Source organism: Eubalaena glacialis, chromosome 10 (genome assembly GCF_028564815.1).
Source record: "Eubalaena glacialis isolate mEubGla1 chromosome 10, mEubGla1.1.hap2.+ XY, whole genome shotgun sequence".
NCBI classification, from domain to species: domain Eukaryota; kingdom Metazoa; phylum Chordata; class Mammalia; order Artiodactyla; family Balaenidae; genus Eubalaena; species Eubalaena glacialis.
Genome location: NC_083725.1, coordinates 116,343,164 through 116,368,310, shown reverse-complemented (window position 1 = coordinate 116,368,310; position 25,147 = coordinate 116,343,164). Strand labels below are relative to the sequence as shown.

The following is a 25,147-nucleotide window of genomic DNA, read 5'->3' as shown; positions in this document are numbered from 1 at the left end:
CATATCTTCAGATGTTTTCTCTGTCTCTACTGGAACTCTGATTAGACCTTCCTACTCCATCCTCGTCTTTTTAAAAAATATATTTATTTGGCTGTGTCGGGTCTTAGTTGCAGCACACAGGATCTTTAGTTGCAGCATGCGAACTCTCAGTTGTGGCATGTGGGATCCAGTTCCCTGACCAGGGATCAAACCCAGGCCCCCTGCATTGGGAGCACAGAGTCTTAGCCACTGGACCACCAGGGAAGTCCCCCTCCTTGTCTCTTAATACCTCCTGTTTTCTCTGTTTCTGGCATTCTGAATAATTTCCACAAATCTATCTTCCAATTAAGTCTTTCATCAACTGCTAAACCAATCTATTGAAGTTTTTTTGGTTTTTTTTTTTTTGTTTTTAGTGGTTGTACCAACTCATCGAGTTTTATGTGTCAAATGTTTTATTTTTCATTTCTAGAGGTTCTGTTTGGTTCTTTTTCAAGTTTGCCTGATCATTTTATATACTCTTGCTGTCTTACATTTGAAGTTTTTTTTTTAATAATCTTTTTCTTATTTATTTATTTTTGGCTGTGTTGGATCTTTGTTGCTGTGCGCAGCTTTCTCTAGCTGCGGCGAGCGGGGGCTACTCTTCATTGCGGTGCGCAGGCTTCTCATTGCCGTGGCTTCTCTTGTTGCGGAGCATGGGCTCTAGGTGTGCGGGCTTCAGTAGTTGTGGCTCGTGGGCTTCAGTAGTTGTGGCTCTTGGGTTCTAGAGTGCAGGCTCAGTAGTTGTGGCACACGGGCTTAGTTGCTCCGCGGCATGTGGGATCTTCCCGGACCAGGGCTCAAACCCGTGTCCCCACCACTGGCAGGCAGATTCCTAACCACTATGCCACCAGGGAAGCCCAAGTTTTTTTTTCAAATTATTATTATTATTTGGCCATGCCATGAAGCATGTGGGATCTCAGTTCCCTGACCAAAAATTGAAGAATTATGAAAAAAGACATGGGGTCCAGGAATTAGGGAATCTAGCCCAGAACATGGCAAACAGAATTCCCAGAAGTGCTCACTGCAGTTCTAGAGAGCCAACAGCATTCACTTAGGCGGGGGATGAACAGAAGTGTACAGAAAAAAGAGGAACCATCAGACTGGGTTGAGGAAGAATTAGCAATCAGTATAATATAGAAAACTAAGCAAATGAAAAAAACAGGGCAATTATTAACTCCATGAAAAATAAGTACACAAAAAAGGTAATTTAATTATAGCCCAATTCTTGGCTCTGTAGTAAGTAGATAACTTTCACACAGTAATCCAAACAGTGAGTATGGATTTACCTAAAAACTGGGGAGAAAAGGAGAGGGCAGGGTGCTCCCACAAGAGAGCTATAAGCCTCATCTATTACGATAGGGAGCCAAGAAATAATGTCTAAGCATAAACATATTTAAAGAATAGCTAAGAGAACTGTAGCATGGGAGCAGTACTGGGGAATGGGGAGAGGCTTGCAGGATCTTAGTTCCCTGACCAGGGATTGAACACGGGCCGCTGCAGTGAAAGCGTGAGTCCTAACTGCTAGACCGCCAGGAAATTCCTGAGAGGCTGTTTTCTTGTTATAAACTGCCTAATTCCATAGTACTAAGTAGGTACATGTTTTTAGATACTTTAAAAAAAAAAAAAAAGGCACCACTCTCATCTTTTTTTTTTTTTAATTAATTAATTAATTTATTTATTTATTTTTGGCTGTGTTGGGTCTTCGTTTCTGTGCGAGGGCTTTCTCTAGTTGCGGTAAGCGGGGGCCACTCTTCATCGCGGTGCGCGGGCCTCTCACTGTCGCGGTCTCTCTTGTTGCGGAGCACAGGCTCCAGACGCGCAGGCTCAGTAGTTGCGGCTCACGGGCCTAGTTGCTCTGCGGCATGTGGGATCTTCCCAGACCAGGGCTCGAACCCGTGTCCCCTACATTGGCAGGCAGATTCTCAACCACTGCGCCACCAGGGAAGCCCTCTCCTCATCCTTAATGTACAGTTTCTTGGAGCTCTAACTGGTGAGGGCATTGGGTATCATGCACAGTTTCTTGCTTTGTATTGCTTTATTTACACTGTCCAGACCAGTACAATTCACATATTTTTTAATAATAGGTACATTGTATTACATCATATAAATTCACGTTAGGTGTTGGGCTTAGGAATAGTTTCTCCACTTTCATCATCATGAATAACTACGAGTAGAACCCAGATCAGACTCCTTTGTTCCGAGTTCACACAGTTCATCACTTCACTGGGGTGAAAGGGATTGTGAGGTCATCTGGCCCAGCCCCAGTGACACAGCTCCAGTGACAAGGGGCCCAATACCTGCTAGGGCAGGCCCTTCCATCTCTGATAAGCTCTCTCAGAAAACTCTTAAGGTTAAGCTGAAATCTCTCTGACTGACAGCGACACTCGCTCTTCCTGTCTTTCCATTTCCAGACGAAACCTCCTGCTTATTCCAACTGTGCCTCAGTCGGCTCGATCTAGAAAGTCCAGACCACCCTGATCCAATTGGTCTATGTTTGGGAGTGGCTGGACTGTGCAGAGAGGAGGGGGATGGGGCTCTTTCTCTGGTCCAGTCCCCTTGCTTCTCTTAACCTGGCCCCAGAATGCATTCCCTGGGGAGAACAGGGGGGTGACTGTGGGCTGTCCCTCACTGTCTCCGGCACAGAGGCTGTCGCCCGGCAGAATCGATCAGCTTGGGGCCCTTGGTCTCAAGAGCAAAAGCTCTGCACTTACTCCTGTCAAGTACCCCCTTTCTGGAGTTGACTCTTTGTTTCCTCTAGAGGGGCTGCCAACTCTAGGATGTTAGAGCTGAATCTGGTCAAACTGCCTCATTTTACACTTGGGGAAACTGAAACACACAGGGATTTGGGTACTTCCCACAAGCCTGAGCTGTCTGCCACATGCTAGGCTGTACCTGGTCAGACAGAAGATATAGGTCCTTCCTCAGGCAGTAGGGTTCCTGGCTCACAAATGGCTCAGGGCGGCCCTGGTAGCGCTAACCCAAAAGAAGGCTGTGAGGTGGGCCAGGCAGACTAGCCAGGGGGCTCCAGGAAGCACCAAGGGCCCAGACTGTGGGTCTCTGATGCTTATGGTCTAAACACGTACCTTCGTTCAATCTTCAACCTGACTCAACACCTATGGTCCATGCCTTTCCAGTGAATCTCTCACACTATGGCCACTGCCCAGTGAACCTGCCACTCACCTGACCGATCTGGGCTCCGGGGCATAGAAGAGCATCTCGACTGGCAGTTCTAGGCTTCTGCCTCCCGAACCCCCTCCCCAGGACCCCAGAGACGCCCCTCCTGTGTGCCGCGGCCCCACCTCTGCTCTGTCTCGCTGAGCCTTCCTCTCCTGGGATGCTTTCTGGGCACGAGCATCCAAGTCAGGAGCAGCAGCTGTGTGGTCTTCAGAAGCCTGGTGCGGGGCTGGGGCCGCTAGCTCCTGCACGGCACTCTCTGCCCCCCCGCAGCAGCTTCTCCCTTGGTGATCTTCATGGAGCATCACAGGCCTGAGGCCTTGGCTGAGCCCAAGACTTCCTGTGGGAAGGCAGCTATTCCCTGGGCCCCCTGACTAGAAAGAGGGGCCCCCTGCTGAGCTCACGAGGGGAGATCAGAGCATGTGTTTTGCCTGCAAGCTGAGCTGGCAGGAGCCAAGCCTCTGGAACCCCAGGGAGCAACAGGGGGCTCAGTCTCACCCAAGGAAAGCCTCTGATTGCCTCAGGCAAGGCCCCAGCCAACTCTGCAGCAGCAGCAGAGTGACATGCCTACGGGAAGCGGCAGACGAGGAGGCTGGGCCTATGCCCTCATCTCACCTTGAGCACTTCAGAACTCTGCCTTCAGACCTGGGAGTGGTTTCTGGGGAAAAGTGGGGGGAAGAGAGAGCCCAAAGGGCCAATGCCTGGGTTTCCCTGAGGAGGACGGAGCCCAACCTCCTGGGGACTCACTGACCTGCTGCTACAGGTCACCCAGTGGTCAGGGTGGTGAGAAAGGGGCACTAGGAGAGGAGAGGGAGGCTGTCGCCCAGCACACTGCTGCACCGGAGTGGGCCTGGGGCCGTTGACTCTGCCCGGCTCAGTGGAAGGGGCTGGATCTCCCTGGTCCTGATTCCACAGGGGCTTTAACACGGGCCCAGGGGTCAGGCAGCTGCCAGCCCCTCACTCACAGGCATGCTGATATGGGCGCTCAGCAGGGGTGCGCTCTGGCCTTCTCGGAGCACCAGCACCTATGGAGAAGGTGCCCAAGGTAGTAGGGGGCATTCCCCCTTTACCCCTGATCCTGCAAAGGCCAAGCACGGCCTGGTCTGCACTGGCCCTACTGCAGGGCTGTGTCAAAGGGGAGGAGGAGGCTGGGAGGCCTCTACTGGGCAGACACCCACCCCGTCCTGGCAGCCACCCGGGGGCCTTGTCCGCACTCACTCACACTGACCTCCCCAACTAGTACCAACGGGCAACCTACCTTGATAATGTCTGAGATGCCCTTGTCACTAAGACTCTCCACAAAGGTCTCCAGGGGGTAGTTGAGCCCTGGCACCAGCAAGGGGACCTAAGTTTGGGGACAAAGAGGTAAGGAAATCAGCCCTCACGCCTAGACGGTGTTTGGTAGATTCCAAAGCACTCTCATACCTGCTGTCCCCGCTGAACTTCAGTGTGCCCTGGCAGGGTGGGCAGGGATGACAAGCCCGTTTGAGGAGGATGTGGGCTCAGTGGTGGGAGTGAATGCCACAGGGCTGCATGCATGTCCCTAATTAAAGCTAAACCTTTTTTTTTTTCTTTTCTTTTGGCCACACCGCACAGCAGGCGGGATCTTAGTTCCCCGACCAGGGATCGAACCCGTGCCCCCTGTAGGGGAAACGTGGAGTCTTAACCACTGGGCCGCCAGAGAAGTCCCTAAACCTAAACCTCCAACCAAGTCCAGGGCTATTTCTTTCACATCCCGAAGTCTTTCTCAGTTTCTGGTCCTTCCAACTTAGGGTCAAACCTGGACCCGGGGGGAAACCAGGCTCTTCACTCTGGAAGAGTCCCCTTGGGGCTCCCATTCCTGCTGCAGGAGTGGCTGGAAAACAGGGTGGGCTCTGGGACCCCAGAGCACCAACAGGCTTCTGAGAGCAGCACCGGTGAGGCCTGAACTCTCCCTGTTCTCCCAGAACCCGCGGTGTGCCTCCCTGAGACCTCGCACAGGCCGGGAGAAAAGCAGCTGAGGCAGGTCTCGGGGGGTCCCCCAGGGCCCCTGCTGCACCCTAGTCTGGTCTGTGGCTGTAGCCACTTGCCAGCTCCCTCACCTCTGACCTGCGGACATCTAATCCGGCCCCGCCCCACCCTTTCTCACTCCAGGTCTCAGTAAGGTGGGTCCAGTACCTTGAAGAAGGCCCGGGGCAGAGCATAGAGCCCCTCGTTGTACAGGAAGCAGACCAGCAGCCCCAGGATGGGTCGGGCTGTTGAGGTGTTCTGCAGGTGAAGGGTGAGCTTAAAGGTGGGGCCCAGGCCCTGAACCTGTGCAGAGGGTGGGGTGGGGAGAAAGCCCGTAGGACCTAGTGGCCTTGGGGGCCGAATACGGCCTACCCCGGCCCTGCCCGCCTGCTCCCCCATCAGTGCCCTCAAGTCACCTTCCTCGAACCGCTCTAACGCACTGTCCATCCGCCCCTCAAAAGGCACGGAGCTCAGAAGCTTGGCTCCATGTGCAAGGGATGAGCAAAAGCCCAGAGCGGAGAAGGGGCTCGACCGAGGCCACTCAGCAAGTTGGTCGGAGGCACAGCTGGCCTGGGGAAGCCGGCCCTGGCTCCCACCTGCGTCCGCGCCCCGCCCCGCCCCGCCCAGCTCTTCGCAGGGCCTGGCCCACCTCCTCCTCTCGTCCTCTGGTGGCTGCAAGGACTTCACTTTCCTCCCTCTTACCCTCGACTGCTCTGCAGCCGCTTCCTCTCTGTATCTATCCACTTTCTTTAGGGAAAGAGACATCAGAAGCCCAACTGGATCAGACAGCACACCTCAGGGACCCATTCAGAGCCGGCTGGAGCCCTGACGACCTTGAGGTCACTTGTGTCTGAGTACAAGGGCCCCTCATTCTCCTTGTGCCAGCGTTAAGTCTCGGGATGGCCCCTTCCCAGTACCGGGCAGTTCGAACTCCTTGGGCTGCCGGCAGTTACCGAAATGAACAGGTTTCTTCCCTGTACCACAGCTGTAAGAGTCCCTCCATGCTCCTGGGAAGAAGCATCCCAAGGTGACCACCTGTGTGCCCTGCCCCAAGTCTGGGGGCTCGTCTGAGGCACCGCATGGAATGAGGGGGCTGGAGAGCGTGCCCCACTCTGCGGCCAGCCAAGGGGAAGAGGCGGCACAGGGAAGAGAAGGTGAGAGCGCTCTCACAGAGGAGGACATGAGACTTGGGCCCTGGGCCTGTGGGAAGGCGAGAAGGGGCACGGGGCCTAGTTGCCTTGGGATCCGCTCCGGGGCTGAGGCGGGCCCGTCCAGCCCTGACCTCTGCCCCTCTGGCCCTGAGGTGGCCTGATGCCCCCCGCCACGTGGGTGCTCACCACAGCGTGCAGCTTGAGCGGCTCCCGCGCCGTCGCAGACACGGGGCTCAGGCTGGACTCGAGGGCCTGCACGTAGGCACGGGCGGCCCGGAGGCGCAGCAGGTAGAGGTCTGCCTGGAAGGTCCGGTGCATGGCTGAGGAGGCACACAAAGGGCCGATGCTGGACGTGAGGATGCTGGACGTGAGGCGGGCGGAGGGGGCAGGGCCGGGGGACAGCGTGCTCAGGCGGCCGTGGGGAGAGTGCAAGAGGACGGCGCAGCGGGCAGAGGCTGGGAACGCGGGGAACAGGAGCACCGAGGGCCCGCAGCCAGCCTCTGGTGACACCGGACGCTGCGGACCACTCCCTGCTCCTCCTTCCTGGTTCTCCCACCACCTGGCTGCCCACACAACCTCAGCCTCCTTTGCTGGATCCTTCTAGTAAGGGCTGGGGTTCCCTTGAGTTTTGTCCTTGGTCCTCTTCTCATCCTGTCTTCCTCGCTGCACCATCCATGTCCTGCCCCGGCTGTGACCACCCCAAAGAGGAACAACCGCGAGCTCCTGAGGGCAGGGGCGCATCAGGGCCCGGCCCACGTCTGCACCTGGTACTGTGCGCTCATCTTTGGCAGCTCGGCGCCCGGCCTGCCTGCTGCTTCTAACTGCCTGATGGGCACCTCCACCTGGACGTCCCATCAACCCCTGGAGCTCAACGCTGCGGAAACCAACCTCATTTCCCTAACTCCGTCACTGCATCCCCATGCGTCAAGTCACCCAGGTTCACCCCTCACAGCTAATCATTTGCCAAGGTCGGATGACTCTTCCTCGAGGCCTCTCCAGAGCCCGCTCCCTCCCTCCGTCCCGCGGTCCCTACTTTCCAGACTGAGCACCTTGGTCAGCCAGTCCGTCCTTGCTCCTCGTGCCTGCGAGGAGCCTTCTGCCACTCAGAAGCTTTCGTCTTTATGTTATCCCATCCTTTCATCTTTCCTTTTTCCTCTAATACTTTCACAGTTTATTTTTAATTTACCCAGAATTAACTTTTGTGTTTGGTATGAGGTAGAGTTCTAACTTTTTTTCTAGAAACAAGTTGTCCTAATTATGTTTTTTGGACAGTCTCTCCTTCCCCCACTAATTTGAAATGACACCTCTATCATATACTGACTTTCCACGTGTACAAGGGTCTGTTTCTGGACTTCCTAAACGTGCCACTGAGCTGTATCAATTCCCATGCTGATGCCACAGCTGCTAATTCCTACAGCTTCATAGTTCATTCTGCTATCTGATAGGCTGAGTCTCCTCATTCTTATTTTCCCCAAACTTCTTAGATGTACTCTTAGAATCAACTGGTCAAGTCCTCAAAATAAACCCCATTGGGATTTTAACTGTAACTTTGCTATGTTTCTAGATTAATCTCAGAAGCTGTTAACTAATCAACAGCTTTACAGCTTTAGGTCTTACTACCCTGAGACTTGGTAAGTCTCATCATTTAAATATTCAGGTGGTCTTTCCTGTTCTTTAAAGCAGTTTTATAATTTTCTTTATTAGACTTTGTATGTTTTCTTGTTAAGTTTACGTCTAAGGATTTCTTTGCTATTGTGAATGGAGACTCACTTTTCTAACTGGATACTGTTGGTATATACAAAAGCTATTGATTTTTGCTATTTTCATTATACCTTAGAGAACTTCCTAATTATTTCTCTAATATATCAATTGCTTCTCTTGGGTTCTCTAGGCTACAACAGCCTCCTAGCTATTTTCTTTATCCTGTAATTTATCCTTTAAACTGTAAGCCAGATTCCTTTCAAAGACAGAAGGGGTTGAGTTACTGTATTTTTCTGCTTAACGTCTTGCCCATCTCTCCACTACACGGAATAAACCAAAACATCTTAACTTTGCATTCCAGGCCCTTTCGGAGCCAGCTGACCTGCTTTTCCAGCCTCCCCTCAGGCCACTGAACCTTCCTGCACTGCACCCGCAGCTACATGGCAGATGCTGCTTAGATCCAGGTAGCGCCAGCCCTGTGCCTTTTCCCAAGCCTCTGCCTAAATCGCCCTCCCCTCTCCCTCTCTGGCTGGTAGGCTTATAATCATCTTTTAGGGTCAAATCCAATATCACCTGTCTCTGAAGCCTTTCCCAGGCTCCCAGGCAAACACACTCCCTTGTGTGTCTCAACAGCCCTGTGCAGAGACTTATTCTACACCTGTCATGCAACATGAAGTTAGCAAGGTCTACTGAGCTCTTTAGGTAGGGACTGGCCTAATTCTAGGCACCTGGCACAAGGCCTGGCATAATCATAGGTATTAAGTGAATGAATGAATGAATGAACAAAAAGAGCAGAAAAATCAAATAGGATAAGGAGGAACCTTGATCAAATTCTACTTCTCTCATGAGAATTCCTGCCTCTAGAAGTGGCTGCTCCCTCCTCGAATTCTAGGGCCTCTCGCCCTCAGCCACAGCACCTTCCACCTTGAGGTCTAGCTCTTTGTTGGCAGGGGGTACCTCTTAGGCTGTCTCTGGGCTTCCAGAGGCATGAGACCCACCCGGTTCACCCAGGTCTCCTCGCACTGCTCAGGGCACCCAGGTGGCATTCACCCAGTTCCTGCTGCTTTGGCGCAAGGGAGGAGGAAGAGGAAGGAGCCAGCCTGAATCTCACCGGTGCCGGCTTCCCGCTCTCGCAGTGTCTGATCCACATAAAGCCGGGTCTTTCGGGGCACGTTGAGCTTCATGGCCTGGGCTGGTGGGGGACCTGCTTCACCTCCCCCCTCCACAAACACTGCTGTGCGCTTCAGGATCTTGATAATCAGGCCACCACCTAGGGAGGAGGACAGACAGAAGCAGATTTGTCCTCCCCAGTTCTACCCTACATTCCCATTCTTTCTTCCCAAACAATCTGTCTCATATCGACCCATTTCAGTCTTCCTGCTGAGACTCTGTGTTTCTGGAAGGAATGAAGTGTGTCCTACCATTAATTCATTCATTCATTTAGCAGTTGATTTACTTGTTTATTTTTGGCTGCGCCACTCTGCTTGCGGGATCTTACTTCCCTGACCAGGGATCAAACCCGGGCCCCCTGTAGTGGAAGAGCAGAGCCCTAACCACTGGACCGCCAGGGAATTCCCTAGCAGTTATTTATTGACCACTGTGATGTTCCTGGCATTGTGGCTGATACTGGGGTGAACTGGAGACACAGCCAGGGCCTGGCCCCCAGGTAGCGACATCAGACTGCTGGTGAGCTGTCCCCAGTGAAGGCCCAGCCCAGACAGGACATGTGTCTGTAAGCCCTGCTTTCCAAACCCAGGCCCACCCATGTTCCACATCCACCTCTTCTTCTTTCCCAGGATCTGGCCTATCTCACTGACTCCCAACTTTAAAACCCTTGCCAGGCCTGACTCTCCTCACCTCGTGTAGTCATGATGAGGGTGTGATCTTCCCGCCCGTAGCGGCCAAAGCAAAGGCTGGTCACTGCATCCTACAGTGGAGATGTCAGAGTTTAGCTGGGAAAATGACTCAGTGAGGAGAGCAAGATTGGGGGGAGGGGGATAAGGCTGGGAGACCCCAGATATGATGTAAGAGGTGAGATGTGAGGCGAGGCCTGGAGCCATGCTGCCTCTAATCCCAGCCCCCTCCTCACTGCCGCGGCCACAGTTCCAGACTGAACATCACTGGCTTTGGGGTCAGCTTCCTAAGAGGTCTCCCAGCCTAGTCTTCCTCCCCAGTGTCTTTCACACTGCTGCCTCTGCTGCCTTTCAAAAATACAAACATGACCACGCCTATTCCCTGCTGAAAAACCTCCAGTGGCTTTTGCCCTCCTTGTTAGGACATTCAAGGCCTTCCGCATCTGACGCCAACCTGCCTTTTCTATCAGTTCTCTCCCTGCCCTTTCCCCAACCCACACACAGCACACCGCCTGCCCTCCCAGCAGCCTGTGGTCCAAACCAGCTGCTTTCCAATTTTACATTGTGACATACGACACTTTATACATACAGGTACACAAAGTTTCACATGTGATATCTTCTGAACTTCTTTTTTCTGGTTCTGTTGCTGGCCTATTAAATTGATTTTGTTTGAAAAACTCTGGTCCAGATTCATCAAACTACCTGGATTCCTTTAAAGAACACTCATGCCTCTCAGCCTTTGTTCATGTTATTTCCAGTCTGGAATATTCTATCTCCATTTATCCACTCCACTTATCGAAGCAGACTGCTTCAAGGCCCAGCTGAATTGTGATTTGCCCTGTGAAATGGCTCCTGAGTTCCGTCCCCACTTATCCTTCACCACCGCCCCCAGTCACTAGGCTGCCTCTGTGCTTTTTCAGTGCTTTGCTCTGCTTTAGTCTGCCTTGTATTTGAATCAGCTGTGTCTCTAGCTGGCTATCACTTCAGACTGTAAGTTCCCTGACAGTAAGGATTCAGTCACTGATTTATCCTTCTAATACAGTGAGTTGTGCATATGAGATGCTCAGCGAATGTTTTCAAAATGCATCAGAAGTTAAGGGTGGCAGGTGGAGTGGCGTCAGGAGAGGCAGCTAAGGGGCCCCACCGGCGGGAGCGGGGCAAGGAGGAGTCAGCAGCTCACCGGCGTGCGGACGACGCTGAGCAGGGCCTTGTCGCGGTAGATGCGGACCTCTCCGTTGGCCAGTCCGGCCATGACGGCCTGCAGGCCCCGGGAGCGCTGCTCCAGGAGGTTCATGGTCAGGATGGCCGCGGGCATCTGCACTGTCCACAGCCTCTTACCCTGCAGGGGGGACGGGGGACGGCTAAGTGTCTGCAGGGGGCTCAGGGCTTAAGAGCGGAAAGAAGGGGTGGCTGGAGTTGCTGGGAAGGGAAGGCCAGAAGGGCTCGCCTGCTGGGGGAGGGGCTGAGGAGGCACGGGCGGAGGGGCTGGGGCCGCTGCTTGCCCGGAGGCCACACCTTGTGGGTGAAGCCGTGCAGGCTGTCTTGGTTGCTGCCCACCACCAGGACCTTGTGAACCCGGACAAGCCCCACAGGCTGGGCGCTCAGCTCGATGCAGTACTTGGGGCGCTTGGAGTCTCTGTGGAATAAAGACACACTCTCCCAGCCCCAGAGAAACCCTCTCTCCTTCCCTGGCTGACCTTCCTCTTTCCAAGCCCCACAGACTATCCTGGCAGGAACCTTGGCCCACAGGCAGATGACTGCGGTACTAGTTCCACCTCCATGACTTAGTAGCTGCATGACCTTGGACAACAGGAAGTGTGTCTTCCCTCCTAGCCTTCCTCTCAACTTCACCACAGTAATTTGTGTGATAACCTGGCATTTACCAGTTTACAGTGAGCGTACCGCAGGTTAGACAAAGTAATGGACCGACGCAGTTTAGTCATTTATCAGAAAAGCATGAGGAGTTTACTCTGTGTAAATGCACTGTTCTCAGTTTCCTGGCCTCTGTGTCTTAATTTCTCTCATCCAGAAAGTAGGGATAATTCCTGTCTGTCCATCACAGGCTCTAGCCCACCTTTCTTAAGTCTGAGCCAGAGTCATCTCCCACCTGCTGACTCGTCTGAGAGCTTCCCCACTGGTCTCCGGGGCTCCTTCCAATCTACCCTCCACCCAGCACGGTAATCTTTAAAAAATGTAAACGGGTCATGTCATTCTTCTGAGTAAAACCCCATAATAGTTTTCTACTGCACTTCGGATAAAATCCAAAATCTTTACCGTGTCCCACCAGGTCCTGCATGAGCCGACCCTGGTCTCTACGTCGTGTCTTGCCACCAAGCTTGAGTGGCACATGACAATGTCTTTCCCACCTAGAGTTCGCTTAAATTTCCTCTGCCTGTAACACTCTTGCTTCACTTTTTGAACAACTGGCTCCTTCTTAACCTTCAAGTCATCTCCCCACACAGGCATTCGCTGATCACCCTGACCCCATTATTTTTTCCCATTGAGCCTAGATTTTTCCTCCATAGCATGCATCCAGTTTGCAATATTATCTTGGTTTATTGACTTTAATATCTATCTTCCCACAAGGGCAGGGACTTTGTTTATGTTTTGCTCATCAATATATCCCCAATACCTTATACAATGCTTAATACATAGTAGGTGCTCAAAAACATTTCTTGAATTAAAAAAAATGACTGTTGAGAAATATCAAACTAATGCATAAGGAAATTTCACATACCTATAAAAGCAACAGAACAAATATGAGAGACTATTTTTATTTCTTCTAATATCTGATTGCATCACTCGTGTTACGGCCACCCAGCCCAGTCTCTCACTTTGCCAGGCCCCATCGGACAAGCCTCCACACGTCCCCTGTGCTCAAGGGCTCTGCCTCCTATATGAAGTTCTCAGCTCTTTCCATTCCCACATTCCAGCCCCAAAGCCCCCTGGTCATCTTACAAGCCCTCAAAACCACCAGGTTTCTGAGATGTTCCTCTGGCCCCAGAGACCACGGATGTGGCTACCTTCTCAGCATATAGATGTTCCCATTGCGGCAGGCAGCAGCAAGACGGAACTCCACATCAAACTGGCCAGAAACCTCCAGGAAGACAGGGACGCTGGGTAGGCTCATCTGCAAAGAAGAGACTCAAACATCCTGATTTCCCTGTAGCCCCAGCCCTTCCCTGACCTGAAGTAACTTCATTCCTCCAAGTCCCAATCTCCTCACTCACACCCTGCTGGTCACAGTTTAAACTTGTACAGTTTTTCTGGAAGGAAACTCGGCAACATGTAGCCCTTTGACTAAACTAGGCCACTTCTAGGAATGCATCGTAAGGAAGCATTTAGATAAGCACGCAAAGATGTTTGGGCAAGGAAGCCCGCTGCGGTGGTGTTAACAATAGCAAAAAACTGCAAACAAATGTACAACAGGTGACAGGGTACATCTATATAATCGATGTTGTGTGGCCTTTGAAAAGGCTGGTGTGGTTTTATATAGATATGGAAAGATACTGATAAGCTTCTGCTACATGAAAACAGTAGCTTACATGATCCTATACCACGAGGCCATATTTGTAAAAAAAAAAAAAAATTATGCAAAGTTATATATCTGTGTCTAAATATGAAAATGTCTGGAAAGACTTATGCCAAAGACTTATCTGTGGGTGGTGGGATTTGGGCATATATATCTTTTTCTTTTCTTCTTCTTTTTTTTTTTGGCCTCATCACATGGCATGTGGGATCTTAGTTCCCCGACCAGGGCTTGAACCCGTGCCCCCTGCAGTGGAAGCACAGAGTCTTAACCACTGGACCGCCAGGCAAGTCCCTATATCTCTTTCTTTACGCTTATCTACATTTTATAATTTTCTACAATGAACACATATTACCAAGAACTAACTGGGGGGCAGGAGATATTGGGGAACGGGGGAGGGAATGGAGCCTGGGCCACGGGTGTGCCCACGGCCAGGCCGCACACTGACCTTGGCCAAAACAGTGAAGGCCTCTGGGTCCAGCACCAGGAGCTCCTTGTTCTCAGTGCCCAGCACCAGGCAGGACACAGCGTCCTCGTCAGCCAGGTTCTTCTTTAAGGTGGTCATGGTGGTGATCACTGTCTGCAGAGGGACTCCAGGGGTCACCCAGTAGCTCCCCTCACACCATCCCCCCAGATACTCCCAGGACGCCCCAGGAAGAAAGAGGGCAAAGGAGGAGGAAGAGTATCAGAGATGTGACAGAAGATTTATGTACAAAGGTGTTTACTGCAACAAACCTAACTTTCTAACAAAAGAGGATTGTCTAAGTCAATTATAAACTATCTGTATGATAAAAAACCCATGCAGTCATTTACAAAAATCACATTTTACAAGAAGACTCAATGACAGGGAGGATGCTTCTAACGTATTAAGAGAAAACACAGGTAAAAAGTTATGTTAGTATTATCCCAGTTTTAAAAAAATATATGAATAAAAAAACATGCTGAAAAGCTAAACCCTTAAATACAAACACTGGTTATCTCTGGACAATGAGATCATAGGTGATGTTTAATTTCTTCATTGTGCTTTCCTACAGTTTCTACAGTGGGCATATGTTCTTTTTCTAATTGTGATTGGACAGAAAACAAAAGAGAAGGGGACGATCCCTTTTCTAGGAATTTCTCCTATGGAAATAATTTAGCGGGACTAAAATGTTTCTTTGGATAAAGCTGTTCATTGTGTGACTATCTTTAAGATAAAAAAAAAGGAATGATCCTCAATGCCTAGTGGAAGGAGAAAAGTTATAGAAATCTGGATGTTAGTGGCTCCCAATCATGTAACCATGGCACATACTTGGAACGATGGCCTCCCCAAAACTGCATCATTTAAGCAATACTTACTTAATTCACTTCCTGATTTTAAAAGTACTCAAAGATAGTGACAACTGTGGACCTGAGCTGCTGATCAGCAGGAGAGAACGGTGTTTCTCGCAGAACTGTCTAAGGCTAGCCAGATGCTGAGGTATGTGTTGGTCAGTGTGTTCGGCTCACGTGGCCTCTGCCGGAAGTAGCCGGTTCCCCTGCGGCTTTCTGAAATGCAGGGACAGCTATGGGAGCCCATCCCTGGGCTAGGGTTAGGAACCCCTAGGTCAGGAACCACTGGAGTTCATCAATGAATAGGATCATCAATAAAGCCATTAAAAATAATAATAATAAAAAAAAATAAAGCCATTAAAGGCATAACTAAGAAAAATATGAAGTGCATAAAAAGGAGACATTTCTTCTCCAATGACCTGCACGTGAATAGTTACATAAACTATGAATGAAATAATGAATAATCAATGAAATAATCAAGGGGCCACTTGATTAAAAATGGAGTTCTTCAAGACTAATGCTCAAGATATAATGTTATGTACTCAAGGGAAGCAGGGTATAAAAGCATATTTATAAAGGAAATGTACCAAAATGGTAAGAGTACCTCTGAGTAGTGAGTGTAGTTACGTATATTTCTCCTTTATATTTCTCTTTATTTTCAAAGTTTTCTCTAATGAAAATATATTACCTTTACCCCCAAGATGATAAAAGTTATATAAAGCTACATAACTATATATCAATTCAGAGCTGTCACTGTGGGGCTTCCCTGGTGGCACACTGGTTAGGAATCCACCTGCCAGTGCAGGCGACACGGGTTCAAGCCCTGGTCCGGGAAGATCCCACATGCTGTGCAGCAACTAAGCCCGTGCGCCACAACTACTGAGCCCGCGAGCCACAACTACTGAGCCCGCGCGCCTAGAGCCCGTGCTCCGCAACAAGAGAAGCCACCGCAATGAGAAGCCTGCGCACCGCAACGAAGAGTAGCCCCCGCTCGCTGCAACTAGAGAAAGCCCATGAGCAGCAACAAAGACCCAATGCAGCAAAAAATTTTTTAAATGAAAATAAATAAATAAATTTATTAAAAGAAAAAAGCTGTCACTGTTAACTGGAAAGTAGAAGCCCTGCAGCTTTGTGACGATATATGTGGAAGGGTAACTGCAAAGTAGAACTAGTCGCGTTTGTCTGTAGAATTTACCACTAATGTTACATGGTCTTTTTTAAAAACTGCCCATATTTTTTCTAGGGAAATAAGAGAGGGGGCAGTACCTGCCGCCTGATGGACTTGGACTTGTGCTGGTTCACAAATGCCTCCATTTCACTCAGCTCCAGCTGCAGAAACCTGGACACACAGAGCACTGACACCTGCATGCCTTGGGCCTGGCTGCCCTCCCCAGGCCACTCCACAGCCGCTCCCTCCCCCCTGGGAGCTTCTGGAGCTCTGGCCCTCCAGAGGCCCCTTACCTGAGTGACTGTACAGACAAAGGCACCTCTGCCTTCTCCCTGTAAGGAGAGGGACCATCATGGCAGGTTTAGTTAAGGAACAGGGCCTGGGGGGTCAGACTGCAGGCTCTGGGATGAAGGCGTAGGGGTGGGGGAGTGAGGGAAGGGTAGGAGGCATACGAAGGGGGAAGTGGGATCTCACCGGATGCCCTCCAGCATCTCCTTCAGGGTCAGGGGGTCAATCCGGTCCTGGGCCAGCATGCGAAGAAGGTACAGCCTGTGAGCACCAGAGCCAGGCAGGGAACGAGGACAACCCCGAGGCTGCCACCTTCGCCTTCTTGTTCTCATCCCGCACATCACTCACCTCTTTGGCCTGGTTCCAAAGGTCTTGTTCCAGGGGGTTTGGAGGCAACTGGGGCAGGTTGAACTTGAAGTAGGGCCTGAGATTCTTATACACATACACACAAGGGCCTGATGCGAGTGCCAGCGCTGGTGTCCGGGGTTCGTGTTGATCCATGAGGAAGGTGGCAGCAGCGGCTGGCAGGGCAGGTAGCGGGCTTTCGCTCAGCACTGTGGGTCCTTTAAGCACCTTCAGGCGGGGCTGCTGCCCACCTGGGCCAAGGTCCCCCACCACCAGCTGTAGAGAGAGGCTGGCTGATTCCAGGCTCAGGGTCTAAAGACCCCCCCCCCTACTGCCCCTCTTCTTGGGCTTAGCTTTTTGCTGGTGCACATTCATATATGCTCACAATGCACCATGGGTGGGTGGGGGAAGGGCAAAGGCTTTGCAATAAGGCTTGCAAGCCGTGTGACCTTGGGAAAACTGATGCAACTTCCTGAGCCACAGTTTTCCCACGTGCAAAAGGGGAATACCTACCATATGACACTTGTAGTGAAAATCAAATGAGATAATCAACTAGAGAACCTAGCGAGGAATAGGTGGCAGCAGATGTTTTCATTGTTTGTTCAGTAAACATTTCTTCAGGGCCTGCTCCATGCCAGGTACTGTTCTAGACACTGGAACAGTTGCTGAGGTCAGTGGGGGGCCTGAAACTCATATCTGGGCTCTGAGGCCTGGCTTCCAAACGAGAACAGAGCTAAAGATGCAGAACCAATCACGCAGAGCAGGATGTGCTCTATGGACCCAGACAGGAGAACCAAGCTCCTCAGCCTGTCTTTTCCACCCTCCAAGCCACTGTAGCTGTCATGCAAGCCCTTTCTCCTGAGTGAGGCCTTCAAGGCCCCTCTGATCTGGTTCCCAACTTGTTTTCTAACACCTCCCTATTCACGCTATGCTCCAGCCAGAATGGGGGCTGCCACAGAATGCCCGGATTCTGAGCAGGTACAGTGTGCTAGGAGCCACACCAGTAACTTCATGCATCCTTTCATTTAATCCTAGCAACAACCTGTGAGGTAGGTACGATTATTAGCCTCATTTCACAAATGAGGAAGCTGTGGCTTAGAGATGTTAGGTAAAAGTCACACGGCTAGTAAGTGGTAGAGCTAGGACCTGAACCTAGGTCTGTCTGGATCCAAAGCCAGTGGTCTTAACTACTATTTCATATTGGCCTCAACTTTCTAATTTCAAATTTACTCTTTCCAAATATGCTGTGAACTTCCAAGCCTCTCCGCCTCTGCTTGTGCTGTTCCCTCTGCCTGGAATGCCCTCCTCTCTTCCATGCCTTCTTGGTACACTTCATTCATCCTTCAGCACCAGTTCATGTTACTGCCCTCTAGTGCCTCCTGATAGATTCACTGTTCTTTCACTGGTGCTCCCGTAATACTTTCCATATATTCCATTTTAGCATCCACTCATCTACCCCAAAAATATTTATCAAGTGTCTAATTTGTGCCAGGCACTGGGTTAGATGCTGGGAATCGACAGTAAGCAAACTAGCCATTGAAAAAGTTATTACACTAAAGCATTACCATTTCACATTAGTTATTGGGTCTGTGATTTCTCTACCCTTCACTGCTGTCAGCCCAGCACCAAGCATACACTAGGTGTTCAGTCAACATTATGGATGAATTAAGGACATTGTCTATAGCTCCTTCTGACTATGGACTGACTCATTTCTGAGTTTAGTGTGTGCACAACACCTGACACACAGAAGGGGTTCACTGTATGCTTGCCGAATTGTTGAATGATTTATGGATAGGAATTGGGGGGCCAAAGTCACCAAATCCTACTGCACAGTCCATGTAGGGTATGATTCCCTTCAAGCTGCCCACATAACACACCCATTGTGGGTTCACTGCCCTTGCTGAGGGCTGAGCTGACAGACCCAGGTCTGTCACCTTTTACAAACTCGGTAAACTCGGCCTCTCAGAATCTATTTTCCCACTAATAAATAATATCTATGTATGTGAAACTGCCTCAAAGAGAGTCTAGTCCAGACATGTTGACTTCCTTTCTTTAGCCCAATATATATCTCAACCTTTTAAAAACCTGTGCCTTCAAAATTTTTTATCTATTTTTTTTTTTTTTTTTTAATATTTTCTTGACTGCACCATGCGGCATGTGGGATCTTAGTTCCCCAACCAGGGGTCGAACCCACACCCCTTGCATTGGAAGTGCGGACTCTTAACCACTGGACCACCAGGAAAGTCCCCCAATTTTTTATTTCTTTATTTACATTTTATTTACTTACCTTTATACTTTAAATTAAATTTAAAATTTAACCTTTTTATTATGGAAAATTTTCAGTCATATACAAAAGTAGAGAGACTCATATAATGAACCCGCAAATACTCATCATCCAGCTTCAACAATGATTAGCTCATGGCTAATCTTAAAATCTATGCCTTTTTAAAAAAAAAAAAAATTATTTATTTATTTGGCTGCACCAGGGTCTTAGTTGCAGCACGTGGGATCTTTAGTTGTGGCATGCGGGATCCAGTTCCCTGACCAGGGATTGCACCCGGGCCCCCTGCATTGGGAGCATGGAGTCTTAACCACTGGACCACCAGGGAAGTCCCTATGCCCTTTTGATAAACATGAAACTCTCACTCTCCTCCCTTCTACTTTCCCTCCAGAGTAACACCCACCCCCAACCAAGGGATGTGCCGTTCCAGCAAAGAATTACCTCAAGTTAACAAAATTAAGAGGCTTTATCTTAGTATAATTTCCAGCAGCATTTTGCTTTGCTTTACTTTCTGCAGTCTGTACTGTGAAATCAACAGGTTCTCTTCACTTTCCACATTATAAATAAAATTTAACCCTAAATGTGCTTTTTCAAAGTACACGTTAATCCCAGATTATGCTGAGCTTCTTTGGAGCCATCGGGAAGTCTCACCTCTGGGGTGATATGCTTACCTTGTACTCCCCGTCCCCATGCAAATCTGCCAGCTCTGGAAAACATAAAACAGCCATAAGCCAGGGTCTCAGAATTCTAGAGGCTTCACTACAGAACCATCTGACTCCTCCGTCCCCCAAGAACCGGGGTTCCTGGTCCCAGAGACTCACCCAGGCAGGCGGAAAAGGTGTGGATGTTGGCCATGGGGTCGTAGTGTGCATCCAGCCATTTCGAACTGGCTTCACTGCTGGGAGAAGAGGGAAAGAGTTGCGGGGGGCGCGGAAGATGAATCCCAAGGGAGGGGAAGAAAATTTGCCGGAGCTTGTTTCTGAGAATGAGGTGTGTAAGGAGCTCTGAACTAGGGGTATAGAACATCTGGGTCCAAGTCCAGGCTCCACCACCGGCGCACAGAGTGACCTCGAGTCACCCACACGCACCCATTCACTCCTTTGGCCTCAGTTTCCCCACTTGATCTCTAAGAGCCCTTCAAGGACCGCCAGCGCTGCTGAGAACCGCAGGAGCCCAGATCCCGGGGACCAGGGCACCCTCTTTACATAGGTAGGAAAAGAGGCCTCCAGGACCCCAGCCTTCACCTCTCAGCTCTGCCGCTGTCGGAATCCGACGAAGACGCAGCAGCCATCTTCTCAGGCGTCACCCTGGCAACCAGCTCCGGCAAACCGCCGCGCAGCGCCTAATAGAGCCCGGGTTCTGGAAAGCTCGCGTATAAAGGTTCCGGGCGCTCAGCTTTCCGGCCCGGGACGGAGAGGCCAGCGAGCAGGATGCCCTGGCTTCTGCCGGGTTTCTAGCTACTGAGATGCAATCCCTCATTCCAGCTCCTATCATTTATCCTTGATCCTTCCAGTAGGAGCTTCTGGGCCCTGCGGCTCAGGGTCAGCGGCAGGGCCCTCTGGCTTTGAGCCCTGGAGAGGAGCCCTTCTAGTGTTTACGAACAGCAAAACTAACTCCTCTCCTCTTCATCCTCATGGTTGACCGGGTGGAAAAGAGGCCACTCCTTTTCTCCCCCCTTACACTAGAGGTCCAGGCTCAGAGAAAAAACACAAAGGGAAAGACATTAAATCCTAGGATTGTGACTGAAGTTGAGGCTTTCCAGTTTTTAGGTTCCTGGAATATTTTAAAATAGAAGAAAAGCCACGAAGGAGGACGGCAAAAATTGTGCTATGTTCATCTCTTGACTCTCTATATATACACATTTAGAGGTAATGTCAAAATCCCGTTGTGGACGGGAGCCTAAAAATGACCCTCCTTCTCCCTCCTTAGGCCTTGATCCCAGCACCCTGCTGGAAGCAAATGAGAAGTGAGGCAAAGGCAAGGAAGAACCACACAAATTGCAAAGATGGTGGTGGTTTCTAATATTTATTTTTCTGGTTATAAAAGTAATACATGAAGAGCACTGGATTGGGAGAGGTTTTGAGTCCTGCAGGGTGACAGGTCACTTTCTCAGAACCTGCATTGCCTCATCTGGGAAGCCGGATACGGAGCCCTGCCTTGCCCACCCCACAGAGGGCAGTGCAGATCAAATGAGATAACACAGGGGAAGCACTTGGTAAGCTGGAAAGTGCTGTCAAATGGAAGGGCTTAGTGTCACCACCCTAGGCTGAGGTAGCACCAAGGTCCGAGCTCCTGCCCCTCCCCTGGCCCTTAAGACACACACAAAAAGGGGGCCACTTGCAGCCTTGGTTTAATGGAGTGGGGGAAAGGCCGCGCAAATCTGCCTCAAGCCTGGCCAGATGGGGTTTCACTGGGGCACTTCCAGAACCGGGCATCAGCTGTGGCCAGCTGGGTGAGGATCTCCTCCAACTCGGGCCCATCCTCTGGGAAGCGCTCAGAAAAGGATCGGATGAGGCCAGCAGCTGAGGCCTCATACTCAAGAAGCTGTACTTCTGAGCCTGGGGAGGACACGGAGAAAAAAACAGCAGCAGGAAAAGGTCTTAATAGGGAAACAGAATCATAATCATAATCATAATCATAGGAGCAGCTAGTTCTTCCTGAGCTCTTACCATGTGCCAAAAACTGTGCTCAATATTTCTTTATCTAACTGAATCCTTAAAATAATCCTATGAGATAGGAAATATTAAAGGGGGAGTATTCAGTGAGTTGCTGCATTCATTCATTCATTCGTTCATTCACTTAATAAAGATTTACACCAGTGCCATGTTAGGTAAAACAGACACAGTCCTTGGCCTCCAGGAATTGCCTTATCTCTGTCTACTGTTGGACCCTGGGCAAGTTTCTCAACCTCTCTAAGCCTCAGTTTCCTCATCTGTAAAGTGTGGGCAAGCACAGTACTTGTTCTCTCAAGAAGCTGTGGTGATTAAATACAATAATGCATTGAGGGAATGCTCACCAAGCCCTAGCTACCACGAGCATCACGACCTCTGAACCTATTACTCATCTGTTAAATGGGGCTGTTCCCAGGGTACCCATCTAACTTATGGGGTGTTCCTGAATACTCATGGGAAGCACTTCCCTCTAACATCCTTCCACTGCTCTACCCGCTCACAGCACCTTGTTGTGCTCTGTGGCCTCATGGGATGTATGCAGCTAAGAGCACAGGCTCTGAGTTCAGATGGCCCAAGTTCAAATCCTGGTCCTGCCACCCACTAACTGTGTGACCTCAAGAAAATACATTCCCTTCTGTGTCTTAGTTTCCAGCTGAAAAATGGGAATAATAACTTCCTCACTGAGTTGTTGGGAGTTGATCCATGGAAAGTTTTTACCCAGACTCTGGCACATGGAAGTCCTCAAAAGTTAGCTACAATCATCATCAGCATCCTCGTCCTCGTCACCACCACTACCTTTGAAAATTCAACCTGTTCTTCAGGCCTTAAAGTTTTACCCCCACTTCCTCCCCAGACCCTTCCCTGAGTCCCTCAAAAGTAGAGGTGATCTTCCCTTCTCTAAGTGTTCAGAGCACTGTTTGTGTCTCTTGGGCACCCATGAACACTTCCCTTATAAGATCATTTCTCTCTCTGGCTTATTCCTAATGGGCTGTGAACTACTTGAGGTGAGTAGTCCAACCCCAATGCCTGCCCAGGGCTGGACAGTCAGAGCAATGACGACGTTGTCCATGTAATGAGCACTGACTATGTGCCCGGCATGATCCATTCCCTCACTCGTTTGACAGGCACTGAGAGGCTCCTGTGGGCCAGGCCCTGTGCCAGGTGTCAGGGATGTGCTGCTCCTGCTGCCATGGAGATGAGCAGACGAGCAGACAGGAAAATGGCAGAGTGACAGCCGTATGAAGAAGAGGAAGCTGGGTGATAGCTCAGGGGGTGTGCCCGGAGGGCTGGGAGCCAGCGAGAGGGTTGCCAAGGGGTGGGGGCCCAACTCCTCTATTTTATTTTTTAAATGAGGTGTATTTTCATTGTTATTAATTTTTCCTTTTGGCCGCACCACGTGTTTTGCGGGGATCTTAGTTCCCTGACCAGGGATTGAACCCGTGCCCTGGCAGTGAAAGCACCGGGTCTTAACCACTGGGCCACCAGGGAATTCCCCAGAGTAGAGTTTAGAATAAACCTTTCAAGTGCTTTTTCCTCACCAGGAGGAGGTAATTATTTCATTTAACCCTCACAACTGCCCATGACTACGGTAGTGAGGAGCAAACGCTCTTAATACAAAAGGGCCTTTAATACAAGAGGTACAAGCGCAAGGCAGACAGGGCCAGGGATTCTGGAAACGGCATCATTGCTTGAGGAGGGAGAAGGACCACGGGGATGCTGATCTCCCCCCGGGCTCTGCCGAGTCCTGTTGTCCCCTGGGCTCAACTCAGCCTACTGGGTGCCAACTCTCTGCCTGAGCTGACCTCACTCCTGGGCCCCCGCCAGGCCTGATTCTCCGGTATGATGCCTGGCCTCCTCACAGGCCCGGGGTCTGCCTGTTCTACTAGCCCCTGCTCTGCTGGCCTGCCTCAAACCTTCTGTTGCCGTCTGAGAAGCAGCATGACTCCGTGTTTGGGGGGGTGGTGGTAGATGCCAAGGTGTGGGCCTGAGGTTTGGCATGGGGAGGAGGGCCACCCCAGGTAGCCTTTCCTGAACCCCGGGTTGGTTCCAGGCCTTCTCTGTGCTCCCAGAGGGCCCTGCACGGCCCCCATCAGTGGGGGCTCAGGAGCCCATTACCTTTGAGGCGAGTGTTGGGCTGAACGATGAGCTTCCGGGCTTCCTTACGGAGCAGCACTGTGTCCCTGAGGGAGAGGAAGCACTCGGGGGGCGCATCGGTGACCGCCGCATACCCCTCATACAGGGCCCGGCCTCCGGCCACATCCCCCGTGGACTTCAGCACCTGTGGGAAGACAGGAGTTAGTGCCTATCATGGGTGCCCTCCCGGCATCCACGGTGCTTTGCCAGGGGCTACAGCCAACGGTGCCCAGCCCTGGACTACATCTGCTCTCTCGCAGCTTTCCTGCGTTGAATACACGAGGAATGCGGATCACATGTTAGCACAGAGTAAGTGCCCGTACTAAAGTGAAGCTAATGGTTCTCCTCTGCTTGTCTCACTTGAGCTGTAGACAAGGAAGGTATTATCATCACCCTCTTTTTTTTTTGAACCTTTTTAGGGACTTCCCTGGTGGTTGAGTGGCTCAGACTCTGTGCTCCCAATGCAGGGGGCCCAGGTTTGACCCCTGGTCAGGGAACTAGATCCCACATGCTGCAACTAAGAGTTCGCATGCCGCAACTAAAGGTCCCACGTGCCGCAACTAAGACCCAGTGCAGCCAAATAAATAAATAAATATTGGGCTTCCCTGGTGGCACGGTGGTTAAGAATCTGCCTGCCAATGCAAGGGACACAGGTTCGAGCCCTGGCCCGGGAAGATCCCACATGCCGCGGAGCAACTAATCCCATGCGCCACAACTACTGAGCCTGCGCTCTAGAGCCCGCGAGCCACAACTACTGAGCCCACGTGCCACAACTACTGAAGCCTGTGCGCCTAGAGCCCATGCTCCGCAACAAGAGAAACCACGACAATGAGAAGCCCGCGCACCGCAACGAAGAGTAGCCCCTGCTCGCTGCAACTAGAGAAAGCCCGTGCACAGCAACGAAGACCCAATGCAGCCAAAAAATAAATAAATAAATATATTAAAAATATAAATAAATAAATAAGTAAATAAATATTAAAAAATAATAATGAAATTAAAAAATAAAAACATTTTTATTTTCACCATGACAAACGTTCAAGCAATTATTCTTAGTGTTCAACAAATACTTTTCCTCGGCTGCATGGCATGCGGGATCTCAGTTCCCCAACCAGGTACTGACCCTGCAGTGGGAGCTCAGAGGCTTAACCACTGGACCGCCAGGGAAGTCCCCACCCTCTTTTTTTAGTAAAACATTTCACACACCCAAAATATATCGTATGTATGTTATAAAGAATAAGACACCCATACAACCACCACCCAGCTTAAGAGTCAGTCCAATCGCCCCCTCCTTGACTGCACCCTGTGGCCTCCCCCAACTGAGGAATCAGCACTCGACTTGGTGCTCATTAGTCCCTTGTTTTCCCTGAGTTTTACTCTCAACCATAAATTTTTGCCCACATCCTGTGATTTGCTTTTTCTGCTCGAGTCACATCTGAGATTCATCTGTGTTTGTGTGTGTAGTTTAGTTCACCCTTCTCACGGCTGTACATATTCCACTTACAAACACGCCACAGTTTCATCTCTTCCACTGTTG

At 50.5% G+C, this 25,147-nt stretch overlaps 2 protein-coding genes across 9 annotated transcripts in view; both read right to left on the bottom strand.

Annotated features, from left to right (window-relative positions):
• Positions 1–1,711: 1,711 nt before the first annotated feature.
• On the bottom strand, positions 1,712–20,123 carry BBS1 (Bardet-Biedl syndrome 1). Of its 4 annotated transcripts, none has more exons than XM_061202094.1 (17): positions 20,053–20,123; positions 19,630–19,706; positions 19,480–19,514; positions 16,531–16,803; positions 16,369–16,415; positions 16,188–16,226; positions 15,993–16,065; positions 13,864–13,995; positions 12,910–13,016; positions 11,402–11,522; positions 11,067–11,225; positions 9,891–9,960; positions 9,145–9,303; positions 6,519–6,652; positions 5,350–5,484; positions 4,451–4,537; positions 1,712–4,217 (listed from the first exon to the last, which is right to left on the bottom strand). In XM_061202094.1, exons 1-17 carry the CDS (start codon positions 20,097–20,099, stop codon positions 4,131–4,133), a joined length of 1,782 nt encoding a protein of 593 aa, XP_061058077.1. In that variant the 5' UTR covers positions 20,100–20,123; the 3' UTR covers positions 1,712–4,130. The 4 variants fall into 4 exon arrangements, with proteins under 4 accessions (XP_061058077.1, XP_061058079.1, XP_061058078.1 ...); XM_061202096.1 differs by having other exon boundaries at positions 5,350–5,439; XM_061202095.1 differs by having other exon boundaries at positions 12,910–12,983.
• Positions 20,124–20,824: 701 nt separating this feature from the next.
• DPP3 (dipeptidyl peptidase 3) overlaps positions 20,825–25,147 on the bottom strand; it is a 33,531-nt gene continuing 29,208 nt past the window's right edge. For all 5 annotated transcript variants that reach the window (XM_061202093.1, XM_061202090.1, XM_061202092.1 and 2 more), the window contains 2 exons: positions 23,596–23,758; positions 20,825–21,366 (listed from right to left, as the gene is read on the bottom strand). In XM_061202093.1, the coding sequence (XP_061058076.1) occupies positions 21,194–21,366; positions 23,596–23,758 (336 nt within the window). In that variant the 3' untranslated portion in view covers positions 20,825–21,193. The remainder of the gene's footprint in view (positions 21,367–23,595; positions 23,759–25,147) is intronic.

Excerpts from the sequence above, each read along its gene's own strand:
- BBS1 (XM_061202094.1), bottom strand. The coding sequence starts at position 20,099 with ATGGCTGCTGCGTCTTCGTCGGATTCCGACAGCGGCAGAGCTGAGAG. Across the intron at positions 11,523-12,909 it reads AACATCTATATGCTGAGAAG|AGACTCCAAGCGCCCCAAGT; the intron begins GTAGCCACATCC and ends TTTATTCCACAG. Across the intron at positions 11,226-11,401 it reads TGCACGGCTTCACCCACAAG|GGTAAGAGGCTGTGGACAGT; the intron begins GTGTGGCCTCCG and ends TCCCCCCTGCAG.